The sequence below is a fragment of the Populus alba genome, chromosome 2, assembly GCF_005239225.2.
Source record: "Populus alba chromosome 2, ASM523922v2, whole genome shotgun sequence".
Taxonomy (NCBI): Eukaryota; Viridiplantae; Streptophyta; class Magnoliopsida; order Malpighiales; family Salicaceae; genus Populus; species Populus alba.
Window position 1 is genome coordinate 5,335,398 of NC_133285.1, and position 13,955 is coordinate 5,349,352.

General features: G+C 34.1%; 2 protein-coding genes and 1 pseudogene across 2 annotated transcripts; 2 read left to right on the forward strand and 1 right to left on the reverse strand.

Moving 5' to 3' along the window:
* Positions 1-1,129: 1,129 nt before the first annotated feature.
* LOC118035823 (casein kinase II subunit alpha-2-like) lies at positions 1,130-2,573 on the forward strand (annotated as a pseudogene).
* Positions 2,574-2,696: 123 nt separating this feature from the next.
* LOC118035726 (uncharacterized protein At2g23090) lies at positions 2,697-3,840 on the reverse strand. The gene is made up of 3 exons (XM_035041345.2): positions 3,591-3,840; positions 3,408-3,448; positions 2,697-2,977 (listed from the first exon to the last, which is right to left on the reverse strand). Exons 1-3 carry the CDS (start codon positions 3,664-3,666, stop codon positions 2,858-2,860), a joined length of 237 nt encoding a protein of 78 aa, XP_034897236.1. The 5' UTR covers positions 3,667-3,840; the 3' UTR covers positions 2,697-2,857.
* A 4,732-nt stretch (positions 3,841-8,572) lies between these two features.
* Positions 8,573-12,450, forward strand: LOC118035727 (acyl-CoA-binding domain-containing protein 3). Its single transcript, XM_035041346.2, has 5 exons — positions 8,573-9,535; positions 10,980-11,085; positions 11,166-11,266; positions 11,383-11,457; positions 12,142-12,450. The coding sequence occupies exons 1-5, from the start codon at positions 8,760-8,762 to the stop codon at positions 12,173-12,175; spliced, it is 1,092 nt and encodes a 363-aa protein (XP_034897237.1). The 5' UTR covers positions 8,573-8,759; the 3' UTR covers positions 12,176-12,450.
* Positions 12,451-13,955: the final 1,505 nt, after the last annotated feature.

The following is a 13,955-nucleotide window of genomic DNA, read 5'->3' on the forward strand; positions in this document are numbered from 1 at the left end:
ATGTTTTTGATAATATTATATATATTTTAAATGGTATGAGAGATATATTATGGTAATTCACTGTATTTTTTTCACTATACCCTTAAAAAAAATACTTTTATTGTTTGTCTTAAAACAAAAGGGGTCAAATGGTCATTTTACAATATATAAATGTCAATGTAAAATTGCAAGATAGTATAAATGGTTTTTTGGACTTGTAAATATTATATTGCTCTTGTAAAACCTAAAAGCCAGTAGACCTCAAAGAAAGACTGTATAGACATGATCAAAGGATCAAATGTGAATGGAACATCACTATAGTTTTGAAACCTGGTCTTACTCGATGAGTCAACCCGTGACTTGAAGTTAGACGAGGCCAGTTTGAAGAAAAAATAGGGGAATTATAAACTTGGTGTGACCCAGCTGATATGGCAAGACTTAATTAAAAACTCGGTTGCAACCCTTTGATTTTTTTTTTATTAAAACGATATCGTTTTGATTTTTTTTAAAATAAAAAAATTGATCAGGATGACCTGGTCAAAACCCAGAATCCGGGTTTTGGATCTAGCCGGCTACCAGATCGGGTCTAAAAACTATGGACATGACTGCTCTCATAAAAATTGGTCTGCAGACATTAACTTATGATCAAAGCTATCTCAATTGGCCTGCAAATTTTCAAAAGGCTTGCTTAGCTTATACAAGTTATATATACAAGTCCATCAAACAAAGTTATAATAGTTATCAAGATGCATTCAATCCGAGGTCTGCTCAGCCTCTCCAGTGGAGGAGTCACGTACAGAAGAAGGGGGCAATTGCCCCTCTTCAATTTTCGAAATATTCATTTTAGTCTTGTTTAATTATATCATTTCAAATTTAACTACTTTATGCATGAGAAACATAGCCACTTTTTCTTTGTTGGAAAGGGTATTTGAACCTGGAGCATTTCCCTTTCGGATTTATAATGCATACTTGATGAGATTGTTCTAACTACAATTGGAAGAATTGAGTTTGCTCTTTTCTCACTATTTTTTGATAATTTGGCATATCTAACCCGATGGTGTCTAGATTTTCCTCACAAGCATGTTAGGATGTTGTATTGTAAATGTCAAAAGCACTGCACCATCTCTAGTTTGACAGGGGACAACACTAGTATCCCAAATGATCTGCTACACACTGATCTACTGCTTTCTGTAATTTTAGGCACTGGATTACTGCCATTCACAAGGCATGGTGCATAGAGATGTGAAACCTCAAAATGTGATGATTGATCATCAGGTCCAAAAACTACGCTTGATTGACTGGGGACTCGCAGAGTTTTACCATCCCGGCAAAGAGTACAATGCGAGAGTAGCTTCATGGTATTCATGAATTTATGAAGTCTAGATTAGTAAATGTAGATGTTAGAAGTAATTTCTTCTCTAACACTAAGGTGGAGATTTCAAAGGGTACTTTGTTTTAAAGTAATTTCCATTAAGGTACAGTTGGCTGAAGCGCCATGAGAAATTATGTTTTTCCAAGCTGCTACTTTTGCTCTAACCCCTTCATAAAAGAGTCATAAACATTCTGTAAGCTTTTAGCGGAAAATGCAAGTAAGGTATCTAGTGGCATTCATATATTTTAAGGGTCCAAAACTCCTTGTTGATTTACAAGACTATGACTATTCTCTGGGCATGTGGAGCCTGGGCTGCTTGCTTGCAACGATGGTGAAAATTCTGGTGGATCTGCCTGTTCCTTGTATTGTAATAAAATCCCATACGAGCTAATTGCCAATGTACTATAGTGTAATGTTATATGATCATTAGTGTTTTGCACAAATATTTCCCTGCAGATATCGCGAAGGGAGTCATTCTGTTGCGGCCGTGACAATTATGACGAGCTCGTCAGAATTGTGGAGGTAATTTTATGTCTGGTTTTTGACAAAAAAATCATACGGTCAGACTTGATCAGTTGCTTGTTTGATAGTACAAGAGGACATGGTATCTCTAGTTTGTATGCTCTATTTTATCTAGTCACGGGACACCATAGTAATTGGTCATCACTTTTCTTCAGGTTCTCGGAACAGATGAGTTTAAAGCTTAATTGAACAAGTCTTTTTAGCCTTAAAAAAAGGAAGAAAGAAAGAGTTGTTGTGGTTTCTGCCCACCCACATCCTCTCCCCTGTTACCTTTATACACAACCTTTCTCCTTTCAATTTCTAAAAACATTCAAGTCAATTTTCTGCTGTTTGCCATATACTTATGGTACACAATGCTTATTCAGTTCTTCTGCTGGTACAGCAGAAAGCCACGGTCTCAGTTCATCACTTCAGAAAACAGGCATCTAGTTTCCCCAGAGGTCATGTGAATTATTTTTCTACGGATGAAATATTAATTTCCAAATAGTACTTGTAAGAATCGTTTCGGCTTTGGCCTTGGATTCTTTTTTTAACGCAAGTATCGGTTCTTTGGTTTTATTTGTGTGGCAAGCAGGCCATTGATTTTCTTGATAAGCTTCTTCGTTAGGCTCATCAATACAGGATTACAGCTGGAGAGGCAATGGCATGTTTTAGTATAATTTCTTTGGGATTTAACGGATCTGTGCCTAACGTAATCTAACGGATAGCTACGCACATACATTCTTCAATTAATTTATTTTCTACCTTCACTGGCATGTTAGTGATGGCGCAATCTCAAGGAATTGAAGCAAAACCCAAGAATCTAATGATAAAGTCGACAATGTAACCAAGGCATCATAGTAATATAAACACACTCCACAATACATAGCAATTGACATCCATGAATTTGAATGAATTGCTTTGCAAAGTTCCAAACTCGATTACAAGACAATAAAGATGGAGCGTTGAATCCGTATCCATTAGTTCTTCTCCCACACTTCATCTTCATTTCTTGAGGTGGGGGAAACACGCATAGACGTCAGATTTGGGGTGTTTGGCTTCTGCATGCTCCCTGCACTTCACCTCCGATGTGGTGCAGATGAATGTCTGCATACACACCTTGCACTGCAGACAAAATACAAGACAGAAAAAAACAAAATTTTCAATTCATAATTCCATATGCTTATTTTTTAATAACCGAATTATTGGATCCAATGCATCCAAGGGGTAATCTTATTGAGTCGACCACAATAATCTCGAGATTTCCCATTGAGACGATAACATGGCTGAAGCCAGTGGAAAACATAGATATGACACGATCAAGGCATCTCTCTCAAGTACCACACAAGGAAGAGTAAGTATTTAAGAGGTTGGTTTTCTTCCTTTGATTAATTCATGCCCAGATAATTATTAATTGGTAAAAACTAAATCAATCGCAGTTGGCCTCATATCAGCTCCAGCTTCACTTTATGAAGTAACAGGAGCTGCAATTTCTTGGAATTAAAATTTTAAAAATTTAGCAGGCGGAAAGAGGAAAGAGCAAGGAAGAAATTACCTGGATCGACATGGCTTTCTTGTTTGCTTCAAGCTGACTTCCTGCATATAGATCGGACCACAAATTCGAGTCAGGTTAAAATAACCACATAGATCTCCTCAGACAAACATCGAGCAGTCAGATGAACTAAAAGAGAAAGAGAGATTTGGGTTGCTAGGGTTTAATGAATAGTTCACTAATTACCCTTGGAACCAGCTTTTTGCTTATCCAGGTTCCTCTCGCGAGCCATCTTTGCCTTCTGCCCGTTGCCTCCTCCCATTTTTTTATTCTTCGATTGAACTGAGGTCGGGTGTTGGAGTGGAGGAAATGTGATTTGGGTATCTGCCGCTTTAAGGTAGGAGAGAACACCCCGGCAAAATCTTCCTAAAGGATACCTATTTATATTCAGACCCCAGTGGAGGCCAGAGAAGATGGGCAATCATTAAATTTATTTGTGATTTTAACTATTAAGAAAACAGGAGGAGGAGGAGAAAGGACTTAATCCGCTAGAACGACGTCGTAGCTTGTGTTTCTGCAGGGGAGAGGGTTTGTGCGAGGACTAGAATTGAGACTTTTTTTTGTGTGCTGAAGGATCCACGAGGGAGTTGCTTAGAAACTTCGTTGGAGGCAGGTCTGGATCCTATTCGCGGACTAGAATAGGTGGAATAATTTAGGGGGTTGTCCACGTCATGTCATGGAAGTGGACAGAGTCCATGAAAAAGAAATGTGTGAGTTATCAAAATGAACCACACAGCTGGAGCTCACTTCTAACTTGTGGTGGTTTGTGTACGTATGTGACAAGGCTCTAGCACACATGAGTAGTGGACCCATGCAACCCAGCCCAATTGGACAGCCTAACATAACCATCTGCTTCTTTTCTTTTCTTTTCTTTTCGGTACTTTGAGCGAGTGGGAAAAGCCTTAACTACCCTTTATGGAATTTGTAAGAAACTAAGGCCTGCTTGTGATTTATGAAAAATGAATTTTTAGAAATTATTTTCAAAAACTTCTCGTTTTTATTTATTATTAGAAAAATTATTTGATAAATAATATTTTTTAGTCAAAAATGAAATTCATTTGATTTTAATAAAAGTTTTTTTTTTATTTTGGGTAGAATAAATTTTCTAGAAGTTGGAGGAAATTTTAAAATATCATGTTATTTGTTAATTATATCAAATATAGCCCTTAATATTTTAATTTCTATATATATTTTATTTTTAATTTTTAATTATTTATTTTTCAATTTCATCCATTGAAATTTTATTTAATTTAATTTTTATATCAACTTTACTTCTCATTATTTTGATTATTATTTGTTTTTATCTTATCTTATTCTTAATTAGATATTTTTTATCTATTAAATTTGTTCTTCATTCTTTTATTACTACTTTTTACTTGAAATAATTTATGAAATTGAATTTTTTTAATATTGTATTCTTTTAAAAAAATTTATTTGTCAAATTTAGTCTTCAATCTTTTTATTGATATTTGTTTTAAAAAAAATCATGAAATTATATTTTTTTCAATTTCATACTCCATAACTTTTTCATCTATCATATTTTTTCCTCACTTTTTTAATAAACTTGAAAATATATATTAATAAGTTATTTTCCAGTTTATTTTTCATAATATAATAAAATACTATAAAGTATTTTCCAACTAATGTTTTTGTAATACTATCGAATATTGAAAAATAATAAAATTTCATGGAATTCACTTCAAAAAAAAAATTTCCGACAAATAAATAGGACTTAATTATTCACAGAGTCGAAACCTGACTTGAAGAAAGGTGCAAGCATAAATTAAAGACTTAAAAAACATGACATTTTATACATGAATTTTACATGTGTGAAGCTCGTAGTTTTTCCATTGTGTTTATTTGAGAAATTAACCCATTAAGCTTAAAAAACTTGGTTAAATATTATGAGATGGTATTTTTAATCTACTCAGGCTAGGGATACTTAATCTTAATAAAAAAAAGAATTTGCTCTCTATTGTTATAATTATATATATATATATAAAAAAAAAAACTCTAAAACACGTGGAAAAAAATTATATTGTTATCCCCATTAAAAAATATCATTTTTTCCTTCTCAAAACAAACTAAATAACTAGTTATAAAAGATAATATGGTCTTTTTATAAGAGTTTCATGAGTCATTACTGTATTTGTGAGAGGTGAATCAGTTTTTTTCTAATGCACAGTGAAATGAATGCACCCCCCTTCAATTCAATTTTTTAAGGCTAAGGGCATTTTCATAATTTCAATTTTGTAATAATATTAAAATGACTTAAATGCTGTTATAAGTTGCAATTTTCTTAAGCTTTTGTCTAGGGGTATTTTTGCTTTTTTTTTTGTTATTGTCATATTTTTAGGGGCAATTTTATAATTTAATAAATATAAATATTATTTTAAAATAAAATTTTTGACATATTCAATGCATGCGTTAGCACGTGTAGGGCCAACCGGTGGTCAAACATAGCTTTTCATGACAGTGTTTGAATCGTTTTGGTGTCGCCTTAATAATGAGATAACATGTGTGACCAGCAATCTTTTGATTTAACATCGACAACCTTTTTTAAAAAAAAAAATAAATAAATAAGCAACCAATAGGTCCCCTATTCATCCCCAAACTACGACCACCACAATGGTTGAAAAATTAAGGGATGTGTCTTTTTTGTTATATAAACTCATTTTTCAACCCGTGTTTTGCCCCAAAACTATTTATAAAACATTCTAGATATTTTGATAAACTCATTTACGGTCTTAGAAAACCTAAAAAGCTATCCAAAACTTGTAATCAACCTCGAACCAAAAATTTTCTCGGGCTCAAATATGTTTTTTAAGAAATTTAAAAGTGAAAAAACATCTTAGTGAAACTCTCCTCACTAGATATAACCTGTTGATATTAAGATCAACCGTTTTGGTTTCTATAATCGGTGTCAATGATAATTCTCTTTCTATCACTAGAATCTGATGACGTTTTCTCTCCTTTCTCAAATCAGGATTGAAAAATGAGGAAAATGAAGTTTTAGAACAAAATTGATTTTTTATATATAATTTTAAAAATTAGAGGGACCCATTTTTTATAATTCATAAAGTATAAAAAGTAAATTGAAGATCTCACCTAAAAGTTCGAAAACAACATCCATATCCTCCATGTTTTTTACTTGCATCCTCTATCTTTCAATGTTTCCCTTCTCTAACAATTTTAGCTAAATTAGATTGTAATTAAGTCCTTAAAGGGAAAATTCTTTTTTTTTTAAAAGTCACTAGCATAGTGAATCAACAATGCCTATAAGTGTGTGTATCTACAATGCTTGGGGGGACAATATTTCTCCTATACTTTTTAGAGTATTGTTAACTAGCTTGTCATCTATGTTTCATTACGGGTCAAATCAATTTTGTTTTAACTCAAAAACTTAAATATATAGGTGTTTCTAATGTGATTTTTGCCGTGAAGTAAAACTTTAATAGTAAATTGAAAGGTTGATGCATGAATTTAATTAAATAAATTGAAAACCATTTATATCTATAAAACACACAAAAAAAAACATTGATACTGAACTAAAACATCAAGAAATATATGTAAATCAAAATATATGATATCATAATACAATTCATATATCTGACCGCTTTTAATAATTTTATTTGTTGCAATCTAATTTTTATTTAATCAAATAATATTAAAAACAAATATGCATGTGTGAAAATGATTGAACAAGATCCAAGAAAAAAAACACTACTCAACTTTCTAGATTAGCCTCTAGTTAAATAACATCACAAAAATTTGTTTAATTTATTTATTTTAATTAATCTCTACTAAACTGAAGAATTGCTAGGTTGAGTATCTCACACATACATTGAATTAATCAAAATTAATTAATTTATATTTAAATAAAAAATAAATTAAAATAAAAAAGCGCTACGCTACTGGGCCTAAATTGCCTGAACACATGGCTCGCTAAGAGAAAATGCCAGGCATGCGGGCTTTACCTCCCTCTTTTCATACCTTCAATTGAACATTGTCTTTGATACAAATGGAGACTTTATTAAAGATAGAGGTGGAGAATTCATTCTTGCATCCACATTGGCATTCTTGCTAGTAAAAAAGCCATTAGACGACGTGTCATTTGTCCACTCCTTTCTTGCCCGTGAAGTTATACTTGACGGAGTCGTTTTCGTGTAGTGTTTTTCTTGAGTGTTAATTGCATCCATGGAATTCATTTACATTGATTTTTGAAGTCGCGTGAAGACTCCATACTTCGACTGAAGGTATAATCTATGAATACTTGCCCGGGAGACACCACAAGACCCACACTCCTCCTACCCTACCCTATCCTATCCACCACCGCCATTTTATTATTTTTCCTTTTTCTCAACCCCCCCCCCCCCTCCCTCCCTTGATTATTAAAGGAAGATGGCGTTCATCACTGCCACATATAGATTGAGATAAGGACGCCTTTGCATCATAAGATATTCAAAGAAAAAACACGATCAATATCGTTGAATAATGGAAATTCGTGAACCTGGCAAGGCTATGTGAATAGATCAACGATGAAATATACAGGCAAATATACTTCTGGACAGTTTGAGCCAGTCACGATCGGACATGTCATCAAACTTATAAATGCCAAAAAGAAAACCATAATTTATTTGCTTTTAGGGTTATGGCTCTCTTGAAAATATTGATCATGATCGGAAGTATTTTTGGGCACGTAAATAAACGCACTTTTCTTTTAGGTATTTAAGATTCTAACAATTTCTTCCTTTATTGTGATTGGTGCTGTTGCTGTTTTGTTCCAGAACAATTCTTTTTAACCCCGAGCAAATCAAAACTCTTACGGTGGAATTTTTTAGTTGGATTTAATTAGAAATTTTAATAAAAACTCGTATTTAGAATTATCTTAATAATGGAATTTTAAATAAATTTAATTCTTAAAAATAATAAAATATAGTTCAGAGATCACTGCATTAAAAAAAATTAATGTTAAAACTAGAAAAACCTGTCAACTTATTATTTTTTTTGAAAGAATTTAAAATAAAAATAGAAATAATAAGGATAATACATGAAATAAAATGAATTAATTTTATTTAAACTTATAAATTTTATTTATTTATTAATTGAAATTGATCTAAAAAATTGATTTTAAACGGTCTATTAAAAAAGAAGAAAAAACAGTTGAAAAGGGCGACAGTGGCCAACTGCACATTTTTTAGACAGCAGAATATGCTTTGCTCTACCCTGCGAGCTTCCTTTTCCTCTGCATCTCTTGTGCTTAATCCCTTTATTACTTCTTCTGTCTTCTCCATTTTCTCTTCCATCAAAAAACAAAACAAAAAAAAGCTCTCTCTTTTTATGCTTTGATAAGAGATGGAGCTTGTTAAAGAGCTGCTTGTGACCGGTGTTGTTGCTGTTTTATTCTCTTTTCTGATAGCCAAACTTGTTTCTTTGGCTGCGTCTGGTGGTGATTCCAGCAGTAAAAATGCCAATCGAGAAGTTATTACTGCAGCAGAGATTGTCGGTGAAGAAGAAGGAAAAGTGATCACCGAAGAGTTACGGTTCCGTGAAAGATTGCAAGTCGATGTGCTCAAGACCGAAACTAAAACAGAATTTGTTGAACAAGCAACAGAAAAGATCGATGAATTCATCACGGAAAGCTTTGATTTCGAGAACGTTAACGAGGCCGCGAATCGCGAGGAGATACTGCTTGAAATCGAGGCGCGTGAATTGGCTCAAGAATTGATCGAGGCAATTTTAAGAGAAGAAGAGCACAAGTTAAAGGGAGCATTCGACAATGAAGAGGTCAAACATGTAAATTTGTCTAGTTCAATTAATAAAAACAGAGAAGATGAATCAGTTGGAATTGAATTAGATGTTGTCGAGACTGATTCAAAAGAGAAGATGAATGAGATTGAAGTCAATGATGATGAGGATGATGACTGGGAAGGGATAGAAAGGAGTGAATTGGAGACAATGTTTGGAGAAGCAGCAAGGTTTGTTGTGGATTCAGGAGATAAAGATGGGAGATTTGCAGGTGGAGGCAGCGATGTGCAAATGGAGTTGTATGGACTCCATAAGGTTGCCACCGAGGGGCCTTGCCTCCAGAAGCCTCCCATGGCTCTCAAGGTTTCTGCCCGTGCTAAGTGGTATTAAACTTTCCTCAATTAACTTCCCCATTTCTCCGTTTACAATTTTTTTTCTTCTTATTATTTTTACTCGATTATTGTTATTCTCTTGTTTGTTAATTTGACTGAATGGGAGCAGATAAACGTTTTCCATTGAGAGAGAAGTTAGGATAAGATAGTCTTCAGGTAAAATACTTCGTTTTAATGATATAAAAAGTGAGAGTTTCCGAAATGTAGATCAAGAAAATGAGATTGCCGATGAATGGAGGCAGCTTGCTCATTACAGATGTCAGCACGAGATGAACATTTGTCAAACAAGGTTAGAGTAGAGCCCTGAATTAAAAATAAATAAATGAAAATCAGAAAACGAACACATGGAAATCATTAGAAATCCACGCTTGGGCAGGTTGTGTTATAAATGACGTTTTTTATGGCCTTTTTTGTCTGTCTCCCTCTAAGGTTAGGTCTACAATAGCTTTTCTAGCTTAAAAAAAAAATATAAAAGAAGGTTAATGTTGTTAAAACTTAGCTAGTTATTCAAAGAGAATTTTATTCCAAATTTATATATTATTATTTTTAAAATTAATTAATTTAGGTTAATTAATTAAATGTTCAGAATTAACTAATTTAATAATTATGCATAACACCTCTTGTCAAGTTGTTCAAATAATTTGAATGAAAAATTATATTTTAAACTCTACATGTTTTTAATTTGAATGAAAAATTAAAGACCTAATTTAATAATTATGCTTAACTACTCTTGTGAAGTTGTTCAAATAATTTGAATGAAAAATTATATTTTAAACTCTACATGTATATATTGATATGAAGAGGCATGCCTTTAAATTTTATAAACATATTGGTTTAAAGAGGTATACTTCTAAATTTAATAAATATATTGGTCTGAAAAGGTATTATTTTATTTATAAATATTAGTTTAATGTTGACAGAAATATATTTGAAACAATCATTTTCTTTCCCTAATTTTTTTTTACAAACTCTATGTTCATATTTATCATAAATAAACAAAACTTCTTAATAAATTTATAGAAATTTCTGTCTATAAATTTAATGTTTTGCTGTATCTTGAAATTATATTGCTTCAACCCTAAAACAAATACAACAAATATAATAAAGTCAATTAATATCTTAAAAATAATGATCTTCACGCTTCAAATCTTGTTTGCTGTACCCTGGACCTTTTCCTGGTATGTTCCAGCTGCTTAGATATAGCCAAAAATCCAGACAGCTTAGCAAACAAAATACAAGATTATGGCGGTCATCAGCTGTAATCTTTTGCTAGGTGGACTGTTAACCTAAGAAAAAGAAAATGAACGCACAGAACAACACCTTAGGGGCTGCCTGTACCAAAAAGTTACACCGTATAGTTTGATAGCTAGTTATAATAACAGGGTTGACAGCTGCTATGTATGAGTGATCGACGGCACTGGTTACGTTGTGCAAGGAATGCTTGGCAAAGGCTGGGAAACATGAGTCCAGAGGCAGCTATGGAGCAGTATATTGGCCTTGTATCTGATAGAGCCCCAGGGTGGATGGAAGACAAACCTGGTGTAGGTATTTTCCATTGCAGCGTTCTGTTTCCTATAATGACTTTGACTGAAAAGAGTCTCTGGTTAATTTCACTTTACAGGGAGACAGTAAACCAGGATCATCTGAAGTGACAAATCCTGTTGCTGTAACTCCAGATTTAAGTACATTTTCATCCCGGCAACCAGATTGTACAGAAGCAATGTATGTCCTAAATGTTTGGCTATTTTGATTTTTCCCCTAAATCATTTGTTTGTTAGTCTTTGTTTTTTCCTGAGCTTATTATTATAACATAATATTATCACTGTGTCCTCGTGTAGGACATGTAAGAATCCAGAACCGAAGCTTGGTGCTGAAGAAAGGGATTTGACTGGGGCCTCAAACTGGATAACAGGGTATAAATCGTTAATTCATGCATATTGCATTTTCTTCCATATGCCTTTTTCTCCTAAGCTGTTGCAGGAACTTGCGGGTTCCTGAAAGGCTTTGAACTGACTCTTGTTAGTTTCATAGGACAATATGACTAGGCCTGGGGGTAGCTCAGGTGTAGGGGTATGGGAGTTTGGGTTGTTGACTTGGGGTTTTCCGTTGTACCAAAAAGAAGAAAAATGTTGGTGGTTGCTGTCTAATTTGAATAATCCTTACTGGAATGTCTTTATTCAATCATGATTGAATTCAACGAGGTTGAGAAGAAATCCCTTCAAAGAATAGTTTGTACTGTCGAAAAAGAAACCACAGGCATCACACTATAAATATAAAAGATTTTTGGTATAATGGGTGGATGATGACCATTCTTTGCATCATCACATTCTTATGAGAAAACTTGTTTCTGCCACTTATTGAAATCAATTCTAATAAGATTCTTATCTGTAGCTTTCGTCTGCTACTTGACAATCACTAGCGACAATCTATTGGGAATCTGCCATCCATGATTTGTGTCATATTCTTGAGCATTTCTCTAATGAATTTTCATTTTAGTCGTCACTCATTTCTTTCTTATTGAAATGTCTTACTACCAATTATCCCAGTATACAAGCCACAGGGCTTACACGTAACCAATTTAATATGAAAATTTTCAGGCCGAAGAACGACAAGCATTGCTCTGCTGCTTGAATTCTCCAACCATGGAACCCTTCTCCTTTGGCTGAACCACAAACAAGACTAAATCTTGTTGCTAAGTATAATCTTTGCTTCAATTATGTAAGGTTCTTGCCTGTCTATACTATAATTTATATGTCCTTGGAAGTGAACTATGCATTGTATGATACTAATAACGTGGGTGTGCAGTGCATTGTTGAATTTGTATATATACAACGTGTATGTATGTCCCATGATTCATCGCCCAGCTGGTTGGGATCATTGAATTATAATATGATGTTAATGCACCATTCTTCCTGAGGCATATTTGAGCATGCGTATGCCAGTCTTTCCGGGTAATTGTCCCGACTCCTTTTTAATTCTAATCCCTGAAAAATTATGAAGCGATGTTGGGATTACGTGAAAGAATGTGTTATAAGACTTGCGCGCTAATTAAGCGATTGCTGTTTGTCAAATACTTGTTACGATTATACATTCACATGCAAGTAAAGTGCTCCTCGCGTTTGGAATTGTTGGGAGGGAAAGTAGTTGTCTATAGTCTCTGTTTTTCTTCGCAGGTTAAAGTCTCCCTTTTTATCTTTTTCCTATTTCCTTAGCATTTGATATGGGGCATCCCTTGACGCTGACAAGGATATAGATGAGACAGGGTGGATGATGTTTTGCACTTGGAGTTTAGATATGTTTAACCGAGTTAAGTTTTTTCTTTCTTTTTGGCTGTTAAACCGAAAAAAATAGAGAAAAATTAACCAGTCAAATAATTTGCAGAATGTCATGGTTGCTGGTATGGCAAGTTACATGACCAAGACCATTTGACTGCCCTGTGAGCTCATGATTTTGGGTTCACCGAAGTTGTCACAAGGGCTCTTAGATTTTAATTTCCCGTTCTTTGGAAGTGGACAATAAATTTGAATTCGTTACCAAGTAATTCTGAAACGAGTTATAAGCAAAGCTCAGAATGTGGTAAGCGTGGCCAGGTGTTAGGGATGGCTTCCATGCCTGACTGTTTTATCGCATTTCTTTGTGGTGGCCATGGATGACACCAGCACTCATGAATGTAAACGACTGCTATTTTTTAGAGCATGCTGCTAAACGCTGACAAACTCACTAAGATAGAGAATACATTGAAAGCTAATTTGGAGAAATGTTATCCTTATTCCCCTGATTAGCGATCCTAGAAAAATTAGTAATTCTTATTTGGTGAAACATGGCATGTTAAGATCGTTTTTCTGACACAGAACCAGTGCTATGGACATTGTTGTGATCATATGCCCCGCCGTCCCCGGTGCCTATGCCGCCACCATAACCCGAGCCATACCCCCACCATTACCAGGCCAGTGAAACCCACCTCTAAAGTGGCCATCCCCTCCAACGCCACCCCAGCCAACACCACCACCTTGGCCCACAGCAATCCCATTGGCATTGCCGTAGCCTCCACCTCCACTACCCGGCCCATAGCCATCATCACTACCATAGCTTCGTTTTTCTTGAAACAAACAAGGCTTAATTTTCCCAACCCGACTCTTAAATTCCTGCTCGCAAGTTTTTAGCCATATGATATGTAAATATTTCTCCGGTCACACACCATGTACTTCAGAATTTTTGTCTATGAAAGATAACCAGGTTGTTTTTCACGCTATCGGTATAGCTTGGATAAAAAAAAAAGTATTTAGACTATAGAAAATCTTTTGGTATTATTATTAAACTCGGTATAATATTTTAAACTTGAAACCTCATTATTCAACTTTTTGCTTAACATGGCCTTGTTGATTGAAAAGGTTCAAAGAAAAAAAATACA